Source organism: Oncorhynchus clarkii, chromosome 27, assembly GCF_045791955.1.
Source record: "Oncorhynchus clarkii lewisi isolate Uvic-CL-2024 chromosome 27, UVic_Ocla_1.0, whole genome shotgun sequence".
Lineage (NCBI taxonomy): Eukaryota > Metazoa > Chordata > Actinopteri > Salmoniformes > Salmonidae > Oncorhynchus > Oncorhynchus clarkii.
The window spans coordinates 12490610-12508386 of record NC_092173.1 but is presented as its reverse complement, the minus strand read 5'-3'; the positions used below and the strand labels follow the sequence as shown (position 1 = coordinate 12508386).

The 17777-nt window shown below is 45.1% G+C and overlaps 1 protein-coding gene across 5 annotated transcripts in view; it reads right to left on the bottom strand.

Moving 5' to 3' along the window:
• LOC139386346 (protein yippee-like 2) overlaps positions 1 to 16223 on the bottom strand; it is a 22374-nt gene extending 6151 nt beyond the window's left edge. Inside the window, exons 1-4 of one of the 5 annotated variants that reach the window (XM_071131882.1) lie at positions 15977 to 16223; positions 12014 to 12251; positions 10497 to 10540; positions 10143 to 10251 (exon numbers count right to left, since the gene is read on the bottom strand). In XM_071131882.1, the coding sequence (XP_070987983.1) occupies positions 10143 to 10251; positions 10497 to 10540; positions 12014 to 12130 (270 nt within the window). In that variant the 5' untranslated portion in view covers positions 12131 to 12251; positions 15977 to 16223. Of the gene's footprint in view, positions 1 to 10142; positions 10252 to 10496; positions 10541 to 12013; positions 12388 to 14365; positions 14577 to 14627; positions 14770 to 15976 lie in introns of those variants that run through there. The other 4 variants (XM_071131884.1, XM_071131883.1, XM_071131881.1 and 1 more) reach the window with 4 other exon arrangements.
• Between the last annotated feature and the right edge of the window lie 1554 nt (positions 16224 to 17777).

Below are 17777 nucleotides of genomic sequence, written 5' to 3'. Positions count from 1 at the left end.
CTCTTCCATAAAGGCCAGATTTGTGCAATATACGACTGATTGTTGTCCTATGGACAGAGTTTCCCACCTCAGCTGTAGATCTCTGCAGTTCATCCAGAGTGATCATGGGCCTCTTGGCTGCATCTCTGATCAGTCTTCTCCTTGTATGAGCTGAAAGTTTAGAGGGACGGCCAGGTCTTGGTAGATTTGCAGTGGTCTGATACTCCTTCCATTTCAATATTATCGCTTGCACAGTGCTCCTTGGGATGTTTAAAGCTTGGGAAATCTTTTTGTATCCAAATCCGGCTTTAAACTTCTTCACAACAGTATCTCGGACCTGCCTGGTGTGTTCCTTGTTCTTCATGATGCTCTCTGTGCTTTTGACGGACCTCTGAGACTATCACAGTGCAGGTGCATTTATACGGAGACTTGATTACACACAGGTGGATTGTATTTATCATCATTAGTCATTTAGGTCAACATTGGATCATTCAGAGATCCTCACTGAACTTCTGGAGAGAGTTTGCTGCACTGAAAGTAAAGGGGCTGAATAATTTTGCACGCCCAATTTATCAGTTTTTGATTTGTTAAAAAAGTTTGAAAAATCCAATAAATGTCGTTCCACTTTGTAACGGGTTTTGTCTTCATACGAAGGAGAGTCGGACCAAAATGCGGCGTGTAGATTGCGATCCATGTTTATTAAACAAACGTAAAACACGAATCAAAATACAAACACTACAAAATAATAAACGTAATGAAAACCGAAACAGCCTAAACTGGTGCAAACTAACACTAAGGACAATCACCCACGACAAACTCAAAGAATATGGCTGCCTAAATATGGTTCCCAATCAGAGACAACGATAAACACCTGCCTCTGATTGAGAACCACTTCAGACAGCCATAGACTTAACTAGAACACCCCACTAGCTACAATCCCCATACATACACACCACATACAAAAACCCATGCCACACCCTGGCCTGACCAAATAAATAAAGATAAACACAAAATACTTTGACCAGGGTGTGACAGAACCCCCCCCCTAAGGTGCGGACTCCCGAACGCACCTCAAAACAATAGGGAGGGTCCGGGTGGGCGTCTGTCCATGGTGGCGGCTCCGGCGCGGGACGTGGACCCCACTCAATCAATGTCTTAGCCCCTTCTCCTCGCGTCCCTGGATAGTCCACCCTCGCCGCCGACCATGGCCTAGTAGTCCTCACCCAGAACCCCACTGGACTGAGGAGCAGATTGGGACTGAGGGGCAGCTCGGGACTGAGGCAGCTCGGGACTGAGGGGAAGCTCAGGAGTGAGAGGAAGCTCAGGAGTGAGAGGAAGCTCAGGAGTGAGAGGAAGCTCAGGCAGGTTGATGAATCTACCAGATCCTGGCTGGCTGGTGGTTTCGGCAGATCCTGGCTGACTGGCAGATCCTGGTCGACTGGCAGATCTGGAAGATCCTGGTCGACTGGCAGATCTGGAAGATCCTGGTCGACTGGCAGATCTGGAAGATCCTGGTCGACTGGCAGATCTGGAAGAGTCTGGTCGACTGGCAGATCTGGAAGAGTCTGGTCGACTGGCAGATCTGGAAGAGTCTGGTCGACTGGCAGATCTGGAAGAGTCTGGTCGACTGGCAGATCTGGAAGAGTCTGGTCGACTGGCAGATCTGGAAGAGTCTGGTCGACTGGCAGCTCTGGCTGCTCCATGCTGACTGGCTGCTCCATGCTGACTGACAGCTCTGGCTGCTCCATGCTGACTGGCAGCTCTGGCTGCTCCATGCTGACTGGATGCTCCATGCTGACTGGCAGCTCTGGCTGCTCCATGCTGACTGGCTGCTCCATGCTGACTGGCAGCTCTGGCTGCTCCATGCTGACTGGCTGCTCTGGCTGTTCCATGCTGACTGGCTGCTCCATGCTGACTGGCTGCTCCATGCTGACTGGCGGCCCTGGCTGCTCCATGCTGACTGGCGGCCCTGGCTGCTCCATGCTGACTGGCGGCCCTGGCTGCTCCATGCTAACTGGCGGCCCTGGCTGCTCCATGCAGACTGGCAGCTCTGGCGGCTCCTTGCAGACTGGCAGCTCTGGCGGCTCCTTGCAGACTGGCAGCTCTGGCGGCTCCTTGCAGACTGGCAGCTCTGGCGGCTCCTTGCAGACTGGCAGCTTTGGCGGCATCCTGCAGACAGGCAGCTCTGGCGGCTCCTTGCAGACTGGCAGCTCCTTGCAGACTGGCAGCTCCTTGCAGACTGGCAGCTCTATGCTAACTGGCAGCTCTATGCAGACTGGCAGCTCTATGCTAACTGGCAGCTCTATGCTAACTGGCAGCTCTATGCTAACTGGCAGCTCTATGCTAACTGGCAGCTCTATGCTAACTGGCAGTTCTGAACAGGCGGGAGACTCCGGCAGCGCTGTAGAGAAGGAAGGCTCTAACAGCGCTAAACAGGCGGGAGACTCCGACAGCGCTGGAGAGGAGGAGGGCTCCGACAGCGCTGGACAGGCGAGGCGCACTGTAGGCCTGATGCGTGGTGCTGGCACTGGTGGTACTGGGCCGAGGACACGCACAGGAAGCCTGGTGCGGGGAGCTGCTACCGGAGGGCTGGGGTGTGGAGGTGGCACAGGATGGGTTAGACCGTGAAGGCGTACTGGAGATCTTGAGAGCGGTGCTGGCACAGGACGTGCAAGGCTAGGGAGGTGCACAGGAGGCCTGGTACGTGAGACTGGCACCATCTTCACCAGCCGACTAACACGCACCTCAGGACGAGTATGGAGCGCTGACCCAGGTGCCATCAAATCCCCGACACGCTCCGTCGGGCGAATTCCATGTTTAAAACACCAACACAGCAACTCCCTCATTTCTCTCTCCTCCAATTTCCCCATTAACTCCTTCACAGTCTCTGTTTCGCTCACCTCCAATTTCCCCATTAACTCCTTCACAGTCTCTGTTTCGCTCACCTCCAACACCGGCTCTGGTCTCCTCCTTGGCTCCTCACGATAAACAGGGAGAGTTGGCTCAGGTCTGGCTCCTGACTCTGCCACACTCTCCCTGAGCCCCCCCCCAAGAAATTTTTGGGGCTGACTATGGGGGCTCCGTCCGCGCCGCCTTGCTTGCTTCGCAAACTCCATTCTCCTATATCCTTCCGCGCACTGCTCCATCGAATCCCAGGCGGGCTCCGGCACTCTCCCTGGGTCGACCGCCCACCTGTCTATCTCCTCCCAAGAAGTATAGTCCATACTGTACTCCACTTTGGGCTGTTCTTGCCTGTTGACACGCTGCTTGGTCCCTTTGTGGTGGGTGATTCTGTAACGGGTTTTGTCTTCATACGAAGGAGAGTCGGACCAAAATGCGGCGTGTAGATTGCGATCCATGTTTATTAAACAAACGTAAAACACGAATCAAAATACAAACACTACAAAATAATAAACGTAATGAAAACCGAAACAGCCTAAACTGGTGCAAACTAACACTAAGGACAATCACCCACGACAAACTCAAAGAATATGGCTGCCTAAATATGGTTCCCAATCAGAGACAACGATAAACACCTGCCTCTGATTGAGAACCACTTCAGACAGCCATAGACTTAACTAGAACACCCCACTAGCTACAATCCCCATACATACACACCACATACAAAAACCCATGCCACACCCTGGCCTGACCAAATAAATAAAGATAAACACAAAATACTTTGACCAGGGTGTGACACACTTCATGATTGTGTCCCACTTGTTGTTGATTCTTCACAAAAAAATACAGTTTTATATCTTTATGTTTGAAGCCTGAAATGTGGCAAAAGGTCGCAAAGTTCAAGGGGGCCGAATACTTTCGCAAGGCACTGTATATACATACATACACACACACATACCCAGCAAAAAAAAAACTTCCTCCCACTGTCAACTGCGTTTATTTTCAGCAAACTTAACATGTGTAAATATTTGTATGAACATAATATTCAACAACTGAGGCATAAACTGAACAAGTTCCACAGACATGTGACTAACAGAAATTGAATAATGTGTCCCTGAACAAAGGGGGGGGGTCAAAATCTAAAGTAACAGTCAATGCAGCTGGTGGCCACACCAGATACTAAGTACTGCTGAGCACCTCCTTCTCATGGACTGCACCAGATTTGCCAGTTCTTGCTGAGATGTTACCCCACTCTTCCACCAAGGCACCTGCAAGTTCCCAGACATTTCTGGCCATGGCAGAACACTGACATTCCTGTCTTGCAGGAAATCAAGCACAGAATGAGCAGTATGGCTGGTGGCATTGTCATGCTGGAGGATCATGTCAGGATGAGCCTGCAGGAAGGGTACCACATGAGGGAGGAGGTTGTCTTCCCTGTAACGCACAGCATTGAGATTGCCTGCAATGACAACGAGCTCAGTCCGATGATGCTGTGACACACCGCCCCAGACCATGACGGACCCTCCACCTCCAAATCGATCCCGCTCCAGAGTACTGGCCTCGGTGTAACGCTCATTCCTTCGACGATAAACGCAAATCTGACTATCACCCCTGGTGAGACAAAATCGCGACTCGTCAGTGAAGAGCACTTTTTGCCAGACCTGTCTGGTCCCGCGACGGTGGGTTTGTGCCCATTAGCGACGTTGTTGCCGGTAATGTCTGGTGAGGACCTTCCTTACAACAAGCCTACAAGCCCGCAGTCCAGTCTCTCTCCGCCTATTGCGGACAGTCTGAGCACTGATGGAGGGATTGTGCATTCCTGGTGTAACTCGGGTAGTTGTTGTTGCCATCCTGTACCTGTCCCGCAGGTGTGATGTTTGGATGTACCGATCCTGTGCAGGTGTTGTTACACGTGGTCTGTCACTGCGAGGACGATCAGCTGTCCGTACTGTCTCCCTGTAGCGCTGCCTTAGGAGTCTCACAGTATGGACATTGCAATTTAATGCCTCCTTGCAGCATGCGTAAGGCACGTTCACACAGATGAGCAGGGACCGTGGGCATCTTTCTTTTGGTGCTTTTCAGAGTCAGTAGAAAGGCCACTTTAAGTGTCCTAAGTTTTCATAACTGTGACCTTAATTGCCTACCAACTGTAAGCTGTTAGTGTCTTAAAGTTCCACAGGTGCATGTTCATTAATTGTTTATGGTTCATTGAACAAGCATGGAAAACGGTGTTTAAACCCTTTACAATGAAGATCTATGAAGTTATTTGGATCTTTACGAATTATCTTTGAAAGACAGGGTCATGAAAAAGGGATGTTTATTTTTTTTTATTAGTTTATATATTTATTACACACACACACACACACACACACACACAAAACTAGTCAAAAGTTTAGACACCTACTCATTCAAGGGTTTTTCTTTATTTTTACTATTTTCTACATTGTAGAATAGAGAAGACATTACAACTATGAAATAACACATATGGACTCATGTAGTAATCAAAAAATATATATTAAAGCAAATCAAAACATATTTTAGATTATTCAAGGGAGCCCCCCTTTTCCTTTGACAGCTTTGCACATTCTTGGCCTTCTATCAACCAGCTTCATGAGGTAGTCACCTGGAATGCATTTCAATTAACAGGTGTGCCATGTTAAAAGTTCATTTGTGGAATTTCTTTCCTTCTTAATGCGTTTGAGCCAATCAGTTGTGTTGTAACAAGGATAGCGAGGATAGCCGTATTTGGTAAAAGACCAAGTCCATATTATGGCAAGAACAGCTCAAATAAGCAAAGAGAAACAACAGTCCCTCATTACTAAGACATGAAGGTCAGTCAATCCGGAAAAATTCAAAAGCTTTGAAATCTTCAAGTGCATTCGCTAATATCATCAAGGGCTATGTTGAAACTGGCTCTCATGAGGACCGCCACAGGAAAGGAAGACCCAGAGTTACCTCTGCGGCAGAGGATAAGTTCATTAGAATTAACTGCACCTCAGATTGCATCCCAAATAAATGCTTCACAGAGTTCAATTAACAGACACATCAACAGTTCAGACGAGACTGCGTAAATCAGGCCTTCATGGTCAAATTATTGCAAAGAAACCACTACTAATGGACACCAATAAGAAGAAGAGACTTGCTTGGGCCAAGAAACACGAGCAATGGACATTAGACCGGTGGAAATCTGTCCTTTGGACTGATGAGTCCAAATTTTGGTTCCAACCTCCATGTCTTTGTGAGACGCAGAGTAGGTGAACGGATGATCTCTGCATGTGTGGTTCCCACCATGAAGCATGGAGGTGGTGGAATGGTGAGGGTGTGCTTTGCTGGTGACACTGTCTGATTCATTTAGAATTCAAGGCACACTTAACCCTCATGACTACCACAGCATTCTGCATCGATACGCCATCCTATCTGGTCTGCGCTTAGTGGGACTATCATTTGTTTTTCAACAGGACAATAACCCAACACACCTCCAGGCTGTGTAAGGGCTATTTGACCAAGAAAGAGAGTGATGGAGTGCTGCATAAGATGATCTGGCCTCCACAATCACACAACCTCAACCCAATTGGGAAGGTTTGGGATGAGTTGGACCGCAGAGTGAAAGAAAAGCAGCCAACACGTGCTCAGCATATGGAGGGAACTCCTTCAAGGTTGTTGGAAAAGCATTCCTCATGAAGCTTGTTGAGAGAATGCCAAAAGTGTGCCAAGCTGTCATCAAGGCAAAGGGTGGCTACTTTGAAGAATCTCAAAAATAAAATATATTTTGATTTAACACTTGACTACATTATTCCATATGTGTATTTCATAGTTGATGTCTTCACTATTATTCTATATGCAGAAAAAGACTGGTAATGTGTAAAACACACAGTGCCTTTGGAAGGTATTCAGACCCCTTGACTTTTTCCACATTGTTACATTCCAGCCTTATTCTACAATGGATGAAGTACAAAAAAAAAAATCCTCAGCAATCTACACACAATACCCCATAACGACAAAGTGAAAACAAGTTTAGATTTTTATTGCAAATTCATTAAAATAAAAAATACACATTTTTACTTAAATATTCAGACCCCTTTGCTATATGAGACACAAAATTGAGCTCAGATCCATCCTGTTTCCATTGATCATCCTTGAGATGTTTCTACAACTTGATTGGAGTCCACCTGTGGTAAATTCAAATGATTGGGCATGATTTGGAAAGGCACACACCTGCCTATATAAAAAAAAGGTCCCACAGTTGACAGTGCATGTCAGAGCAAAAACCAAGCCATGATGTCGAAGGAATTGTCCGTAGAGATCCGAGACACGATTGTGTCGAGGCACAGATCTAAGGAAGGAATTGTCCGTAGAGATCCGAGACACGATTGTGTCGAGGCACAGATCTAAGGAAGGAATTGTCCGTAGAGATCCGAGACACAATTGTGTCGAGGCACAGATCTAAGGAAGGGTACCAAGAAATGTCTGCAGCATTGAAGTTTGTAACCACCAAGACTCTTCCTAGAGCTGGCCGCCCGGCCAAACTGAGCAATCGAGAGAGAAGGGCCTTGGTCAGGGAGGTGACCAAGAACCCAATGGTCACTGACAAAGCTCTACAGTTCCTCTGTGGAAATGGGAGAACCTTCCAGAAAGACAACCATCTGTACGATACTCCACAAATAAGGACTTTAATGGTAGACTGGCCAGACGGAAGCCACTACTCAGTAAAAGGCACATGACAGCCCGCTTGGAGTTTGCCAAAAGGCACCTAAAGACTCTCAGACCATGAGAAACAAGATTGTCTGGTCTGATGAAACCAAGTTTGAACTCTTTGGCCTGAATGCCAAGCATCAAGTCTGGAGGAAACCTGGCACCATCCCTACAGTGTAGTATTGTGGTGGCAGCATCATGCTGTGGGGATGTTTTTCAGTGGCAGAAACTGGAAGACTAGTCAGGATCGAGGCAAAGATGAGCGGAGCGAAGTACAGAGATCCTTGATGAAAACCCGCTCCAGAGCATTCACAGCCCTCCGACTGGGGCGAAGGACCCTAAGCACACAACCAAGGAGTGGTTTCGGTATAAGTCTGAATGTCCTTGAGTGGCCCAGCCAGAGCCCGGACTTGAACCTGATCGAGCATTTCTGGAGAGACCTGAAAATAGCTGTGCAGCAACGCTCCCCATCCAAACTGACAGAGCTTGTGTGCTTAGAGTCGTTGTCCTGTTGGAAGGTGAACCTTCGAACCAGTTTGAGATCCTGAGCATGTTTTCATTAAGGAGCTCTCTGTACTTTGCTCCCTTCATCTTTCCCTCAATCCTGACTAGCCTCCCAGTCCCTGCCACTGAAAGACATCCTCACAGCATGATGCTGCCACCACCATACTTCACCGTCGGAATGGTTCCAGGTTTCCTCCAGACGTGAAGCTTGGCATTCAGGCCAAATAGTTCAATCTTGGATTCATCAGACCAGAGAATATTGTTTCTCATGGTCAGAGTCCTTTAGGGGCCTTTTGGCCAACTCCAAGCAGGCTGTCATGTGTCTTTTACTGATGAGTGGCTTCTGTCTGGCCACTACCATAAAGTCCTGATTGGTGGTGCTGCAGAGATGGTTGTCCTTCTGTTAGGTTCTCCCATCTCCACAAAATAACTCCAGAGCTCAATCAGAGTGACCCTCGGGTTCTTGGTCACTTCCCTGACCAAGGCCCTTCTCCCCCGATTGCTCAGTTTGGCCAGCTCTAGGAAGAGTCTTGGTGGTTCCAAACTTCTTACATTTAAGAATGATGGAGGCCATTGTGTTCTTGGGGACCTTCACCCTTCCCCAGGTCTGTGCCTTGACACAATCCTGTCTCTGAGTTCTATGAACAATTCCTTCGACCTCATGGCTTGGTTTTTGCTCTGACATGCACTGTCAACTGTGGGACCTTGTATAGACAGGTGTGTGCCTTTCCAAATCATGTCCAATCTATTGAATTTACCACAGGTGGACTTCAATCAAGCTGTAGAAACATCGCAAGCATGATCAATGGAAACAGGATGCACCTGAGCTCAATTTCGAGTCTCATAGCAGCAGGGTAGCCTAGTGGTTAGAGCTTTGAAATCCCCGCGCTGACAAGGTACAAATCTGTCGTTCTGCCCCTGAACAGGCAGTTAACCCACTGTTCCTTGGCCGTCATTGAAAATAAGAATTTGTTCTTAACTGACTTGCCTAGTTAAATAAAGGTCAAATAAATAAAAAAATAGCAAAGGGTCTGAATACTTATGTAAATAAGGTATGTTTTTTTATTTGTAAAATATTTTCAAACATTTCTAAAAACGTTTTCGCTTTGTGATTTAATGGGTTTTGTGTGTAGATTGAGGAAAAACATTGATGTCATCAATTTTAGAATAAGGCTGTAAATGTAACAAAATGTCTGAAAACTTTCCGAAAGCACTGTATATAGGCTACATTATAAACTGGGCGGTTTGAACCCTGAATGCTGATTGGCTGACAGCCGTAATATATATCAGACCGTATACCACGGGTATGACAAAACATTTGTTTTTCCTGCTCTAATTGCATTGGTAACCCGTTTTTAATAGCAATAAGGCACCTCGGGGGTTTGTGGTACATGGACAATATTACACGGCTAAGGGCAGTGTCAAAGGCACTCCGCTTTGCATTGTCCCCAAGAACAGTCCTCAGCCATGGTATATTGGCCATATACCACACCACCTAGGGCCTTATTGCATAATTATACAGTATATAGGCAACATGATATAGGGCCTACTTAGTCTCGATACATAAAAACAGATTTTTATTTTGAATTAATTCTAACCCTTTGTCTAATTTGTGATTGGATAAGCCGTTGTTCTTGTTGCTGGTCAAACTGGTCTTTAAATCACTACAGTTCTCAGTGTGGATAGCCCAGCTCTGGTCCATCATGAATGACCACCATCTCTGAACTAGGAGAAGGAGGTCAATTTGATTGAGTACTTGGAAAATATATAGCCCTACATCATCAGAAATATGCCCCTCAGATCAAGATTGAAACTGCAAGGAATCCCTTTACTGAGTCAGCCTATGTACTGTAATGTTACACTTAAGGTAGGAAAAATAGTTTAAAAAAAATTAAGACCAGAACTCATCCATGTCAATACTATAACATGCACTCAATTGTTCCAAAACCTTTATTAGTTCACAGCGTTTCAATCCTACAACGATCTTATATGCTAATAAAGGTATTATTAACTAACTCTAGATACAGTTCTAACCTCCTCTGACACGTAAACACTCTTACACTCACATATTTCCAACCCAGAGTTGTCTTGCAGTTCTCACAGTAGATATCTGCCACAGCATGCAGCCCCGTGAGCAACACCCTCTCTTCCGCCGGCCCGCACCCCACGTTCACCCTGAGAGCGAGAGAGAGAGAGAAAGCAAGCTCATAAGCTGTTCGATTCGTAAAGGTCGCCTGTCTATACTGAGTCATAACACACCCACTCACACACTAGATATTACCCAAAAGCCACTTCATACTGAGCTAGATAGGGACCATGCTCGTACAGTAGAAATGAGCATCTTCATTGTGATTGTGCTCGCGGGCTGAGGACTGGATCATGGCTGTACTGTAACTACATGCAGACACACTGATACTCACACTGAGTTGAACAAATAAGCTCTGCCTTGGCTCCCCTGGAAAGACTGCAGGAGAAGAAGATGAGTAGGTTAAAAAGGAGGAGGAGTATCCTCAGCAGTCAGCATTAAAGCCACTTCATTGGCATGATCATTGAACAGCAGGAAATATCCCAGATTTTGCCTTTAAATTAAGACTGACTGACAGACACATGTGCTTTTGTACAGGTGAGGGTTGACTTTACATAGTGTAGCACATGGAAAAAGTCATATTCAAACACACAAGCTGTAGAAGTAAGATGGCGGTGAAATGAGCGACAGAGGCTCGGTACGCTCGTTTTCAGTCTGAAAGTGCAGCGTCAGCTGTAATACTAGGTCCAAGTGTGAAGGAGTCTGCCAGCAGCGCTTTAAGACAGCTGCAGCAAGCACTCAATACCTTTCTAGTTATTACAGTGCAATGCCCTGAAAGTTCAAATGAATCTATAAAAACTACAGTATTTATACAGGTCATCCTTTATTTAACCAGGAAAGTCATGTTGAGATGGACATCTTTCAAGTAAGCCCTGGAGCCCAACAGTAGCGTGTTCTCCCATGCGCTTTCTTGGGAATGACTTGCACATTAGGGCAGTTTCCCTTACATACCTGATTCAGCTGATCACCAAACCCTTGCTTAGTAGAATCAGGGTCAAGTTCATTAGGCACAAAACAGAAGAAAACAGAGAGTGTCTATCTGGACTCGTCAAACAAGAAACACAAATGTTCTGTTTTAAAACATTTTAAAACGTTTTCAGTTGTATGCCCTAATGAGCACCACCCAGGTGCTGGGCTTCAAAGTGTGACAGCCTTTAAAAAGCAACAAACCTCCTTGAAAACGGCCTATGTGGCATTGATAGGAGTCAGAAACAGTTATTCTAGTGTCCAAATTGACTACAAAGTGGAAATAGGATGATTTTGGTTATGAAGGAAGTCTCGTGTAAAAGGAGTTAAGAACATCCGTGAGTCACAATGGGTAAATGACGATGTCCTTTTGCCCACTAACATGGGGTGAACAGCTGCGGTGATTGCTCTGTATCCAATAGCAGTGTAGACAGTGAGACAGACCTGCCCAGCAGCTCCGACTGCTTACATAAGACAGCAGGTTGCACATTTTTTTAACTTGAGAAATACTGCACCAAACACCTTAGTTAGATGTAAAATTGCACAACTAAAACATCCTCTGTAAAAACGTCAAACTTAATTACATATTTCTTGAGTTATCTTAGATTCATTCTGGGAATTTTGAGAAAAGTGAAATACGCTTCTGCGTCTAGTATCTGATGAGGGACAAACATCATTAACCAGAACGTGGAATCGGTCAGGAAACACACCTCCAAGAATAAAATCTAGTTTTTCTAATGAGCAACAGATAAACATGTGCCTATAGGGGTGTTCAGTGGCTCTTTAAAGGAAATGTGGCATAGATTGAGGGAAACACTATTAGAGCAAGCAGCATTATTAGGGGATGGACGGTTGTGGTCGGTATGTTAAACAGTCAGTGTTCACCTTGGAGATGAGCTCGTCGTGGTTGGCCAGGTGCGCTCTGCAGTGGATGCAGCTGTAGGTTCGGTGGCAGCTGGGCAGGTAGGCCTGGAAGGTCTTGGAGCGCGTCATCCTGACCATCGGGTGGGGCGGGGTGGGGGGGCGGTGCAGGAAAGGGCTGCCGGCCCAGCTAGGCTCGCAGGGGAAGCACCGCAACACACAGGTAAGGGCCGTGGTGGGGGGCGGGGCGGGAGGCACACACCTGGTGAAGCGGAGCACAGGAGATACACACTGATGAAGGTGGTCTATAGTCGAAACCTTGTTTTTTTTTAACCTAATCGCTGTGTAGGTTGTTGGCAACACAGCACAAACAGATCTGGGTCCAGGATAATCCATGTGTGGATATAAAGAGATTTTAACTTGAGTGCCTTGGATTTATATATATATATATATATATATATATATAGCTGCATATCATTGTCTATCTTTACACACTGTAAGATCCAAAAATCTGTTAGCCTCCATTTGTTCTCTGCATATGAATTAATGTTCAGTAGGCAAATTACTTTGCAGTGGAGCATGAATGTGTACAGTATGTAGCCTATGATAAATGAAAAATGTCAGGCATTCTATACCGAGTTAAGCATAGACTGTGATCTCATGATCATTATACTGAGACACAGTAGCCTAAAAATAATTGAACTTTAGACAGTTAACAGAAAGAGGCTTATAAGGGAAAGGCTGTGTGCTATAAGCCTTTAAGACGTCCACTTGTTTTCTGTCGGCTTCTGTCTCTGGGCCAACAGTGTGGGACCGGGGCATAAAGAGACCACTCAAAAAGGTCTTGCCCACACACACTTTAACCCCAAAGTCTTTCCTTTTTCCCTGTCATTTTAGGACAAACATGTGAGGATAAGCCTAAAGTAGAGTTTCGCACATATCGAAGTAATCGCCACAATCTCCATAGACTCCAATTAGTAACAGGTTGTTACTCTAAACCAGGCTTGTGGTCAATTCCCTTTCAATTCAGTCAATTGAGGAAGTAAACGTAATTCCAATTCCACATTTGCCTCCTTGAAACGCATTAAGGAATATTGGAATGGGAACTTGACCTCAACCTTGCAGTAAATGAGGTTGCGATGAGGGGGCAATGAGGTTCATCTAGTCAAACAGCCTTGGTTAGAGACATGTATATCTGTTATCTGGCAGGTTCAAGGCCTGTGCTGACATAATCTTGAAATATGGAGCTGAATACAGATCTGATGTATTTAGTTACAGTTAACTGTCAAAGCAGTGATGTACTCTATGAATCCAATATGTTCTGTGGCTAATGGATAACGACTCAACCACACTCTGTAACGGGTGGTTAGATTACCTAGGTCTAGTTCTGTCTCATGGGGATATCACACAAGCATGCCTCACCCACATTGAAACACACACTTACACAGCAGAGTTGATATATGTTGATATGGGGAAATCAAGTATTGTGAAAGAGATGCCTTCTGACTCACTTTCCTTCCAAAGGATCCATTCCCAAGCTTTTCCAATGCATGTCAGTTACTTGAGAGATGAAATGAGAGCGGAGTTTCGTGTGCATTACAAACTGAGAGACCGCCTTGTCTGCACAAATCAATTTAGCCTTCCAAATCACCTCTATCAGTAATGATTTTCCACCCTTGATTCAGATATGGAAAATAATTTGTCCAGGTCTCTCAGTTAGGAGATATTTTAAACGGGGTGATTCAAGCCCTGAATGCTGATTGGCTGACAGCCGTGGTATATCAGACCATATACCACGGGTATGACAAAACATGTATTTTTACTACTCTAATTACGTTGGTAACCAGTTTATTATAGCAATAAGGCACCTCAGGGGTTTGTGATATATGGCCAATTTACCACAGCTGAGGGCTGTTCTTATACACAATGCAACGCGGAGTGCCTGGATACAGCCCTAAGCCGTGGTCTATTGGCCATATACCACACCTCCTCTGGCCTTATTGCTTAATTACGTCTCCATGTGACATATGCACAGAAAGAGAGTAACAGATATAGAAATAGCAGGTGAATATAGTCACTTGTATCTAACATTTTATAGTTCAACTCATCTGTTGCACCGGTTGTTTCTTAGGTGAGAGGCTGACTGACACTTTGAAGAATCCTCCACTCATTTTCATAAACCAGATCATCTTTTGATGTGCTCATCTAGAAAAGGATCTCGTTCAAGACCCATAATTTGTTTGTAGACTAAATGCATCCACTAGAACAACAACAACACAGCAAGCGGAGGCTCTACCCTGCTTTGCACCAAAGCCTCTTTGTTTCATGTCACAGAAGAAAATCTAAGACAGCTATGAATAAGTCCAAAAGACTAACCCGGACCCGGTCAAATAATTCTCCAAAGGTAACAGGGATGGGATCCACCAATGCTGTCTGAGCTTGCAAAAACTGCTGCCGTGTTTTTCTGACATCATCATCATAATCACCTTCTCCTGTTTCTGTCTGCCCCTCAGCCTCGCCCCTGAAGGCTGATGTTCTGAGCTGTCTGGTATTGGTATAGTCTGGGTGCCACACTACATGCCACATCACTTACCAGCCAAAAGGTCCTCGCTGGTATAAAAACAACAACCTTGCTTACGTAACCGGAGAGGAGCTGCTGCGGTTGCTCTGTCGTACAGAGAGGGACGATGATCGTGATAGCAGCCAGGGGACAGAGAGAGAGACAGAGAGAAAGAGAGCGAGACGGATGGACGGACTGGGGAGCATGCGTCCTTGTGTTTGCGGCCCTAGTTGTCCTTCATAGCACACAGCCCCACAGCTCCAATAGGAGGCTTCATGTAGTTTCCGCTCTCTCTCTCTCATTCAGTGGCAACAGACAGCATAGTGATGCGTTACATCACTGACAGCAACAGACCGAATCTCAAATCCCCTTATCTGATCATGTGTCCAGGTGTCACGTGTGTGTGTGTGTGTGTGTGTGTGAGATTGGGCTTGTGTATTTGCACATATGAATCTGGTCAGAGACAGTGGCTGCCTGGTTTACAGCATATAGGGCAGACCTTTAGCCACCACAGTTGGTGGGGATGCCTCGGTTTGGCAATGCAAGGAAGTTGATTCAACATACACACACACACCTTGTTCATGTGTGTGTTACATGATCCAAAATTATGTATTGTGTGTAGAGTAACATGTGATAATTTGAGACATCGGTCTTTACATTATGATGCAGAAAAAGTATTTACTCAGCATTGGCTTTTAGCGTCACACTTTGAACAGTCCTATAGAGGAGTTGAAGTGCTATGTTAAGGCAACACGAGTCTATTAGCGCCAGTTGTCTATAGGATACAACGGTCAACTAGAGGATTAGGCTACAGGCGATTCAACACCCAACACAAGAGCAATAATAAACATGACGTAGACAGGTTCACTGGCATAGCACACACCGCCGCAGACCCAGGGTTGCTATTCCACCGGAGGTCGGGTCCCCCAGATAGCATGATTTTTTTTTAAATGAAAGACATGAAATTAGTTTAAAAAGTTCAACATTGTCTCTCAGCCTCATGGAAAAAATGTATAGACTAGCTGGAAATTAGCTCGAAAACAGCACAATTTTCCCAGCCTCGTGCCAACATGTGTAAAATAGCATGAGATGAGCTATAAAACTGCAAATATACCTTGCGCTACACCAATACATATGATGATATTGTCAGCAGGCAGTATTATGTTCACGCACTCGATGTTCTCATATCGTATTTCTGCCTGCGGCTGCTGGTGGCGCAGGATCAGGCCACGCGTAACGTGTAATAATAATAACAACCAGCTCCACTGCAGATCTCGCCATCCCATCCATGCCCGCAACATAAACAACCAGCTTGCAACATTCTGAACTACAATGGGCAATTCAATTAAAACAGCATATTCAACCATTTATGTATAAATGTATGTATATATGTATATATATATATATATATATATGCAAGGATTTACCTTTGAATATATGAAAAATATGTTGATCACTTAAAAAACTCGCGCCTCCTCGTTTTCCTCGTAGCAAAGCCAAACCTAAATCCGTCTTTGCATTTCTTTCTAGGTAAATTTCTTCTCCAACCCTGGCAATCGTGCAGACGCAATGTTTTTAAGCGCGCAGTTCCCAGGCCGAGTTTGACGTAATTACACAGAACCACATTGTACTTCGGCTGGAGACAAATTGACAGCCGTGTCCGCCAACCAATACAGCGATAAGGCATAGCAACACTGCGCTTATTGGTTATGAATAGTCAGGAACAACCAATACTTTTGCTCGTAATGTTAGGCTGGCTACCTGCAGTTCTATTCAGTTTTAGGATAGAGACAGATATGGACCTGTACTGAATTTGCTGCGGAAATGGATATCATTAAAAACATGTGTTTAAATGATGTAAATAGGCAGAATAGGCACGACTATGGACTTCAACATCTTAACTTTTGATCCAGATAACTTGTTCGGTGGGCTCTCCTTATATCCTACTTCAGGGTTTCCCAAACACGGTCCTGGGATCCCCCTGGGGGCACGTTTTGTTTTTTGTCCTAACACTACACGTTTTGTTTTTTGTCCTAACACTACACAGCTGATTCAAATAATCAAATCTTGATGATGCGTTGGTTATTTGAATCAGCTGTGTAGTGCTCGGGCAAACACCAAAACGGATAATTTGTTTCCAGTCTTTATGTAACTGATTGCTGTCTCCTAGTGGTGGTTTTAAACCACACTCAAGATAATAGGTTAAAGTAAAGGTTGTGTGTGAAAGCAGATCAGCGCCATCTGATGTTTATACTTAGGGTGAGGTGCCTTATTGCTATTATAAATAGAAACAATCTAATGTCTTTCCAAATGGCTTCATCATCTATAAACTTGCCCTGAGTTAGATGCGTTGCTTTTTCTGTTGATATGCTTGATTGGTGTATATTTTATCCAGTGTGTTTTAGATTCTGTTGTAAATCTTAACTGACTGACGTCTGGAGATTGTTTGTTATAACATACCATATCTCCGGATGTTAGTGGTATATAAAGCCTAGCAGTTAAGAACGTTGGGCCAGTAACCAAAACGTTGGTTAGAATCCCCGAGCCGAATAGATGAAACATTAATCGATGTACCCTTGAGCAAGGCACTTAGCCCTAATTGCTCCTGTAAGCCACTCTGGATAACAATATTTACTCAAATGTACATGTACATTTCCAACTCTCTCACGTGTTGGATATTTGTTTTGAAACTGGAAAATGGCACAAGAAGATGCACAAAGGTTGCCATTTTTGTCTGGGGAGATGAGCAAAGGGGCCACCAAACAACATTTGATTCAGCTAAAAATCTTACTGGAGCTAAAGAAGTCCAACAAAATGGTTCATTTTAGTATTAGATTGAGGACACAATTTCAATGGATTGACGAGTCAATTAAATCACAAACAACGTCAATTTGGTCTATTTCCGGCCATGGCGGATATGTGCATGTCAATCATGGCATCGTGTGTGAAATATCTTGCACTGGAGATGATGGTGCTCAAAATGTCAACACAGGGGTGGGTGTCTTTCTACGTAGCCAGATACCTGGTTTGGACCCATTTTGGGATGAGGTTTGCTTAACAGCACCTAATGTAGCCTATTACTTCCAAGATATCTAGCTGTTCAATAGCCTAACATCTTGATGTTCCGATGCTCAGTTGGTAAAATGCATTGACCCAGTCCTAACTTCAGGAAGAGACTGGTATGATGGCCAACCGCCCAAGCAGGTTTTGGAACTACTGCTTTACTAG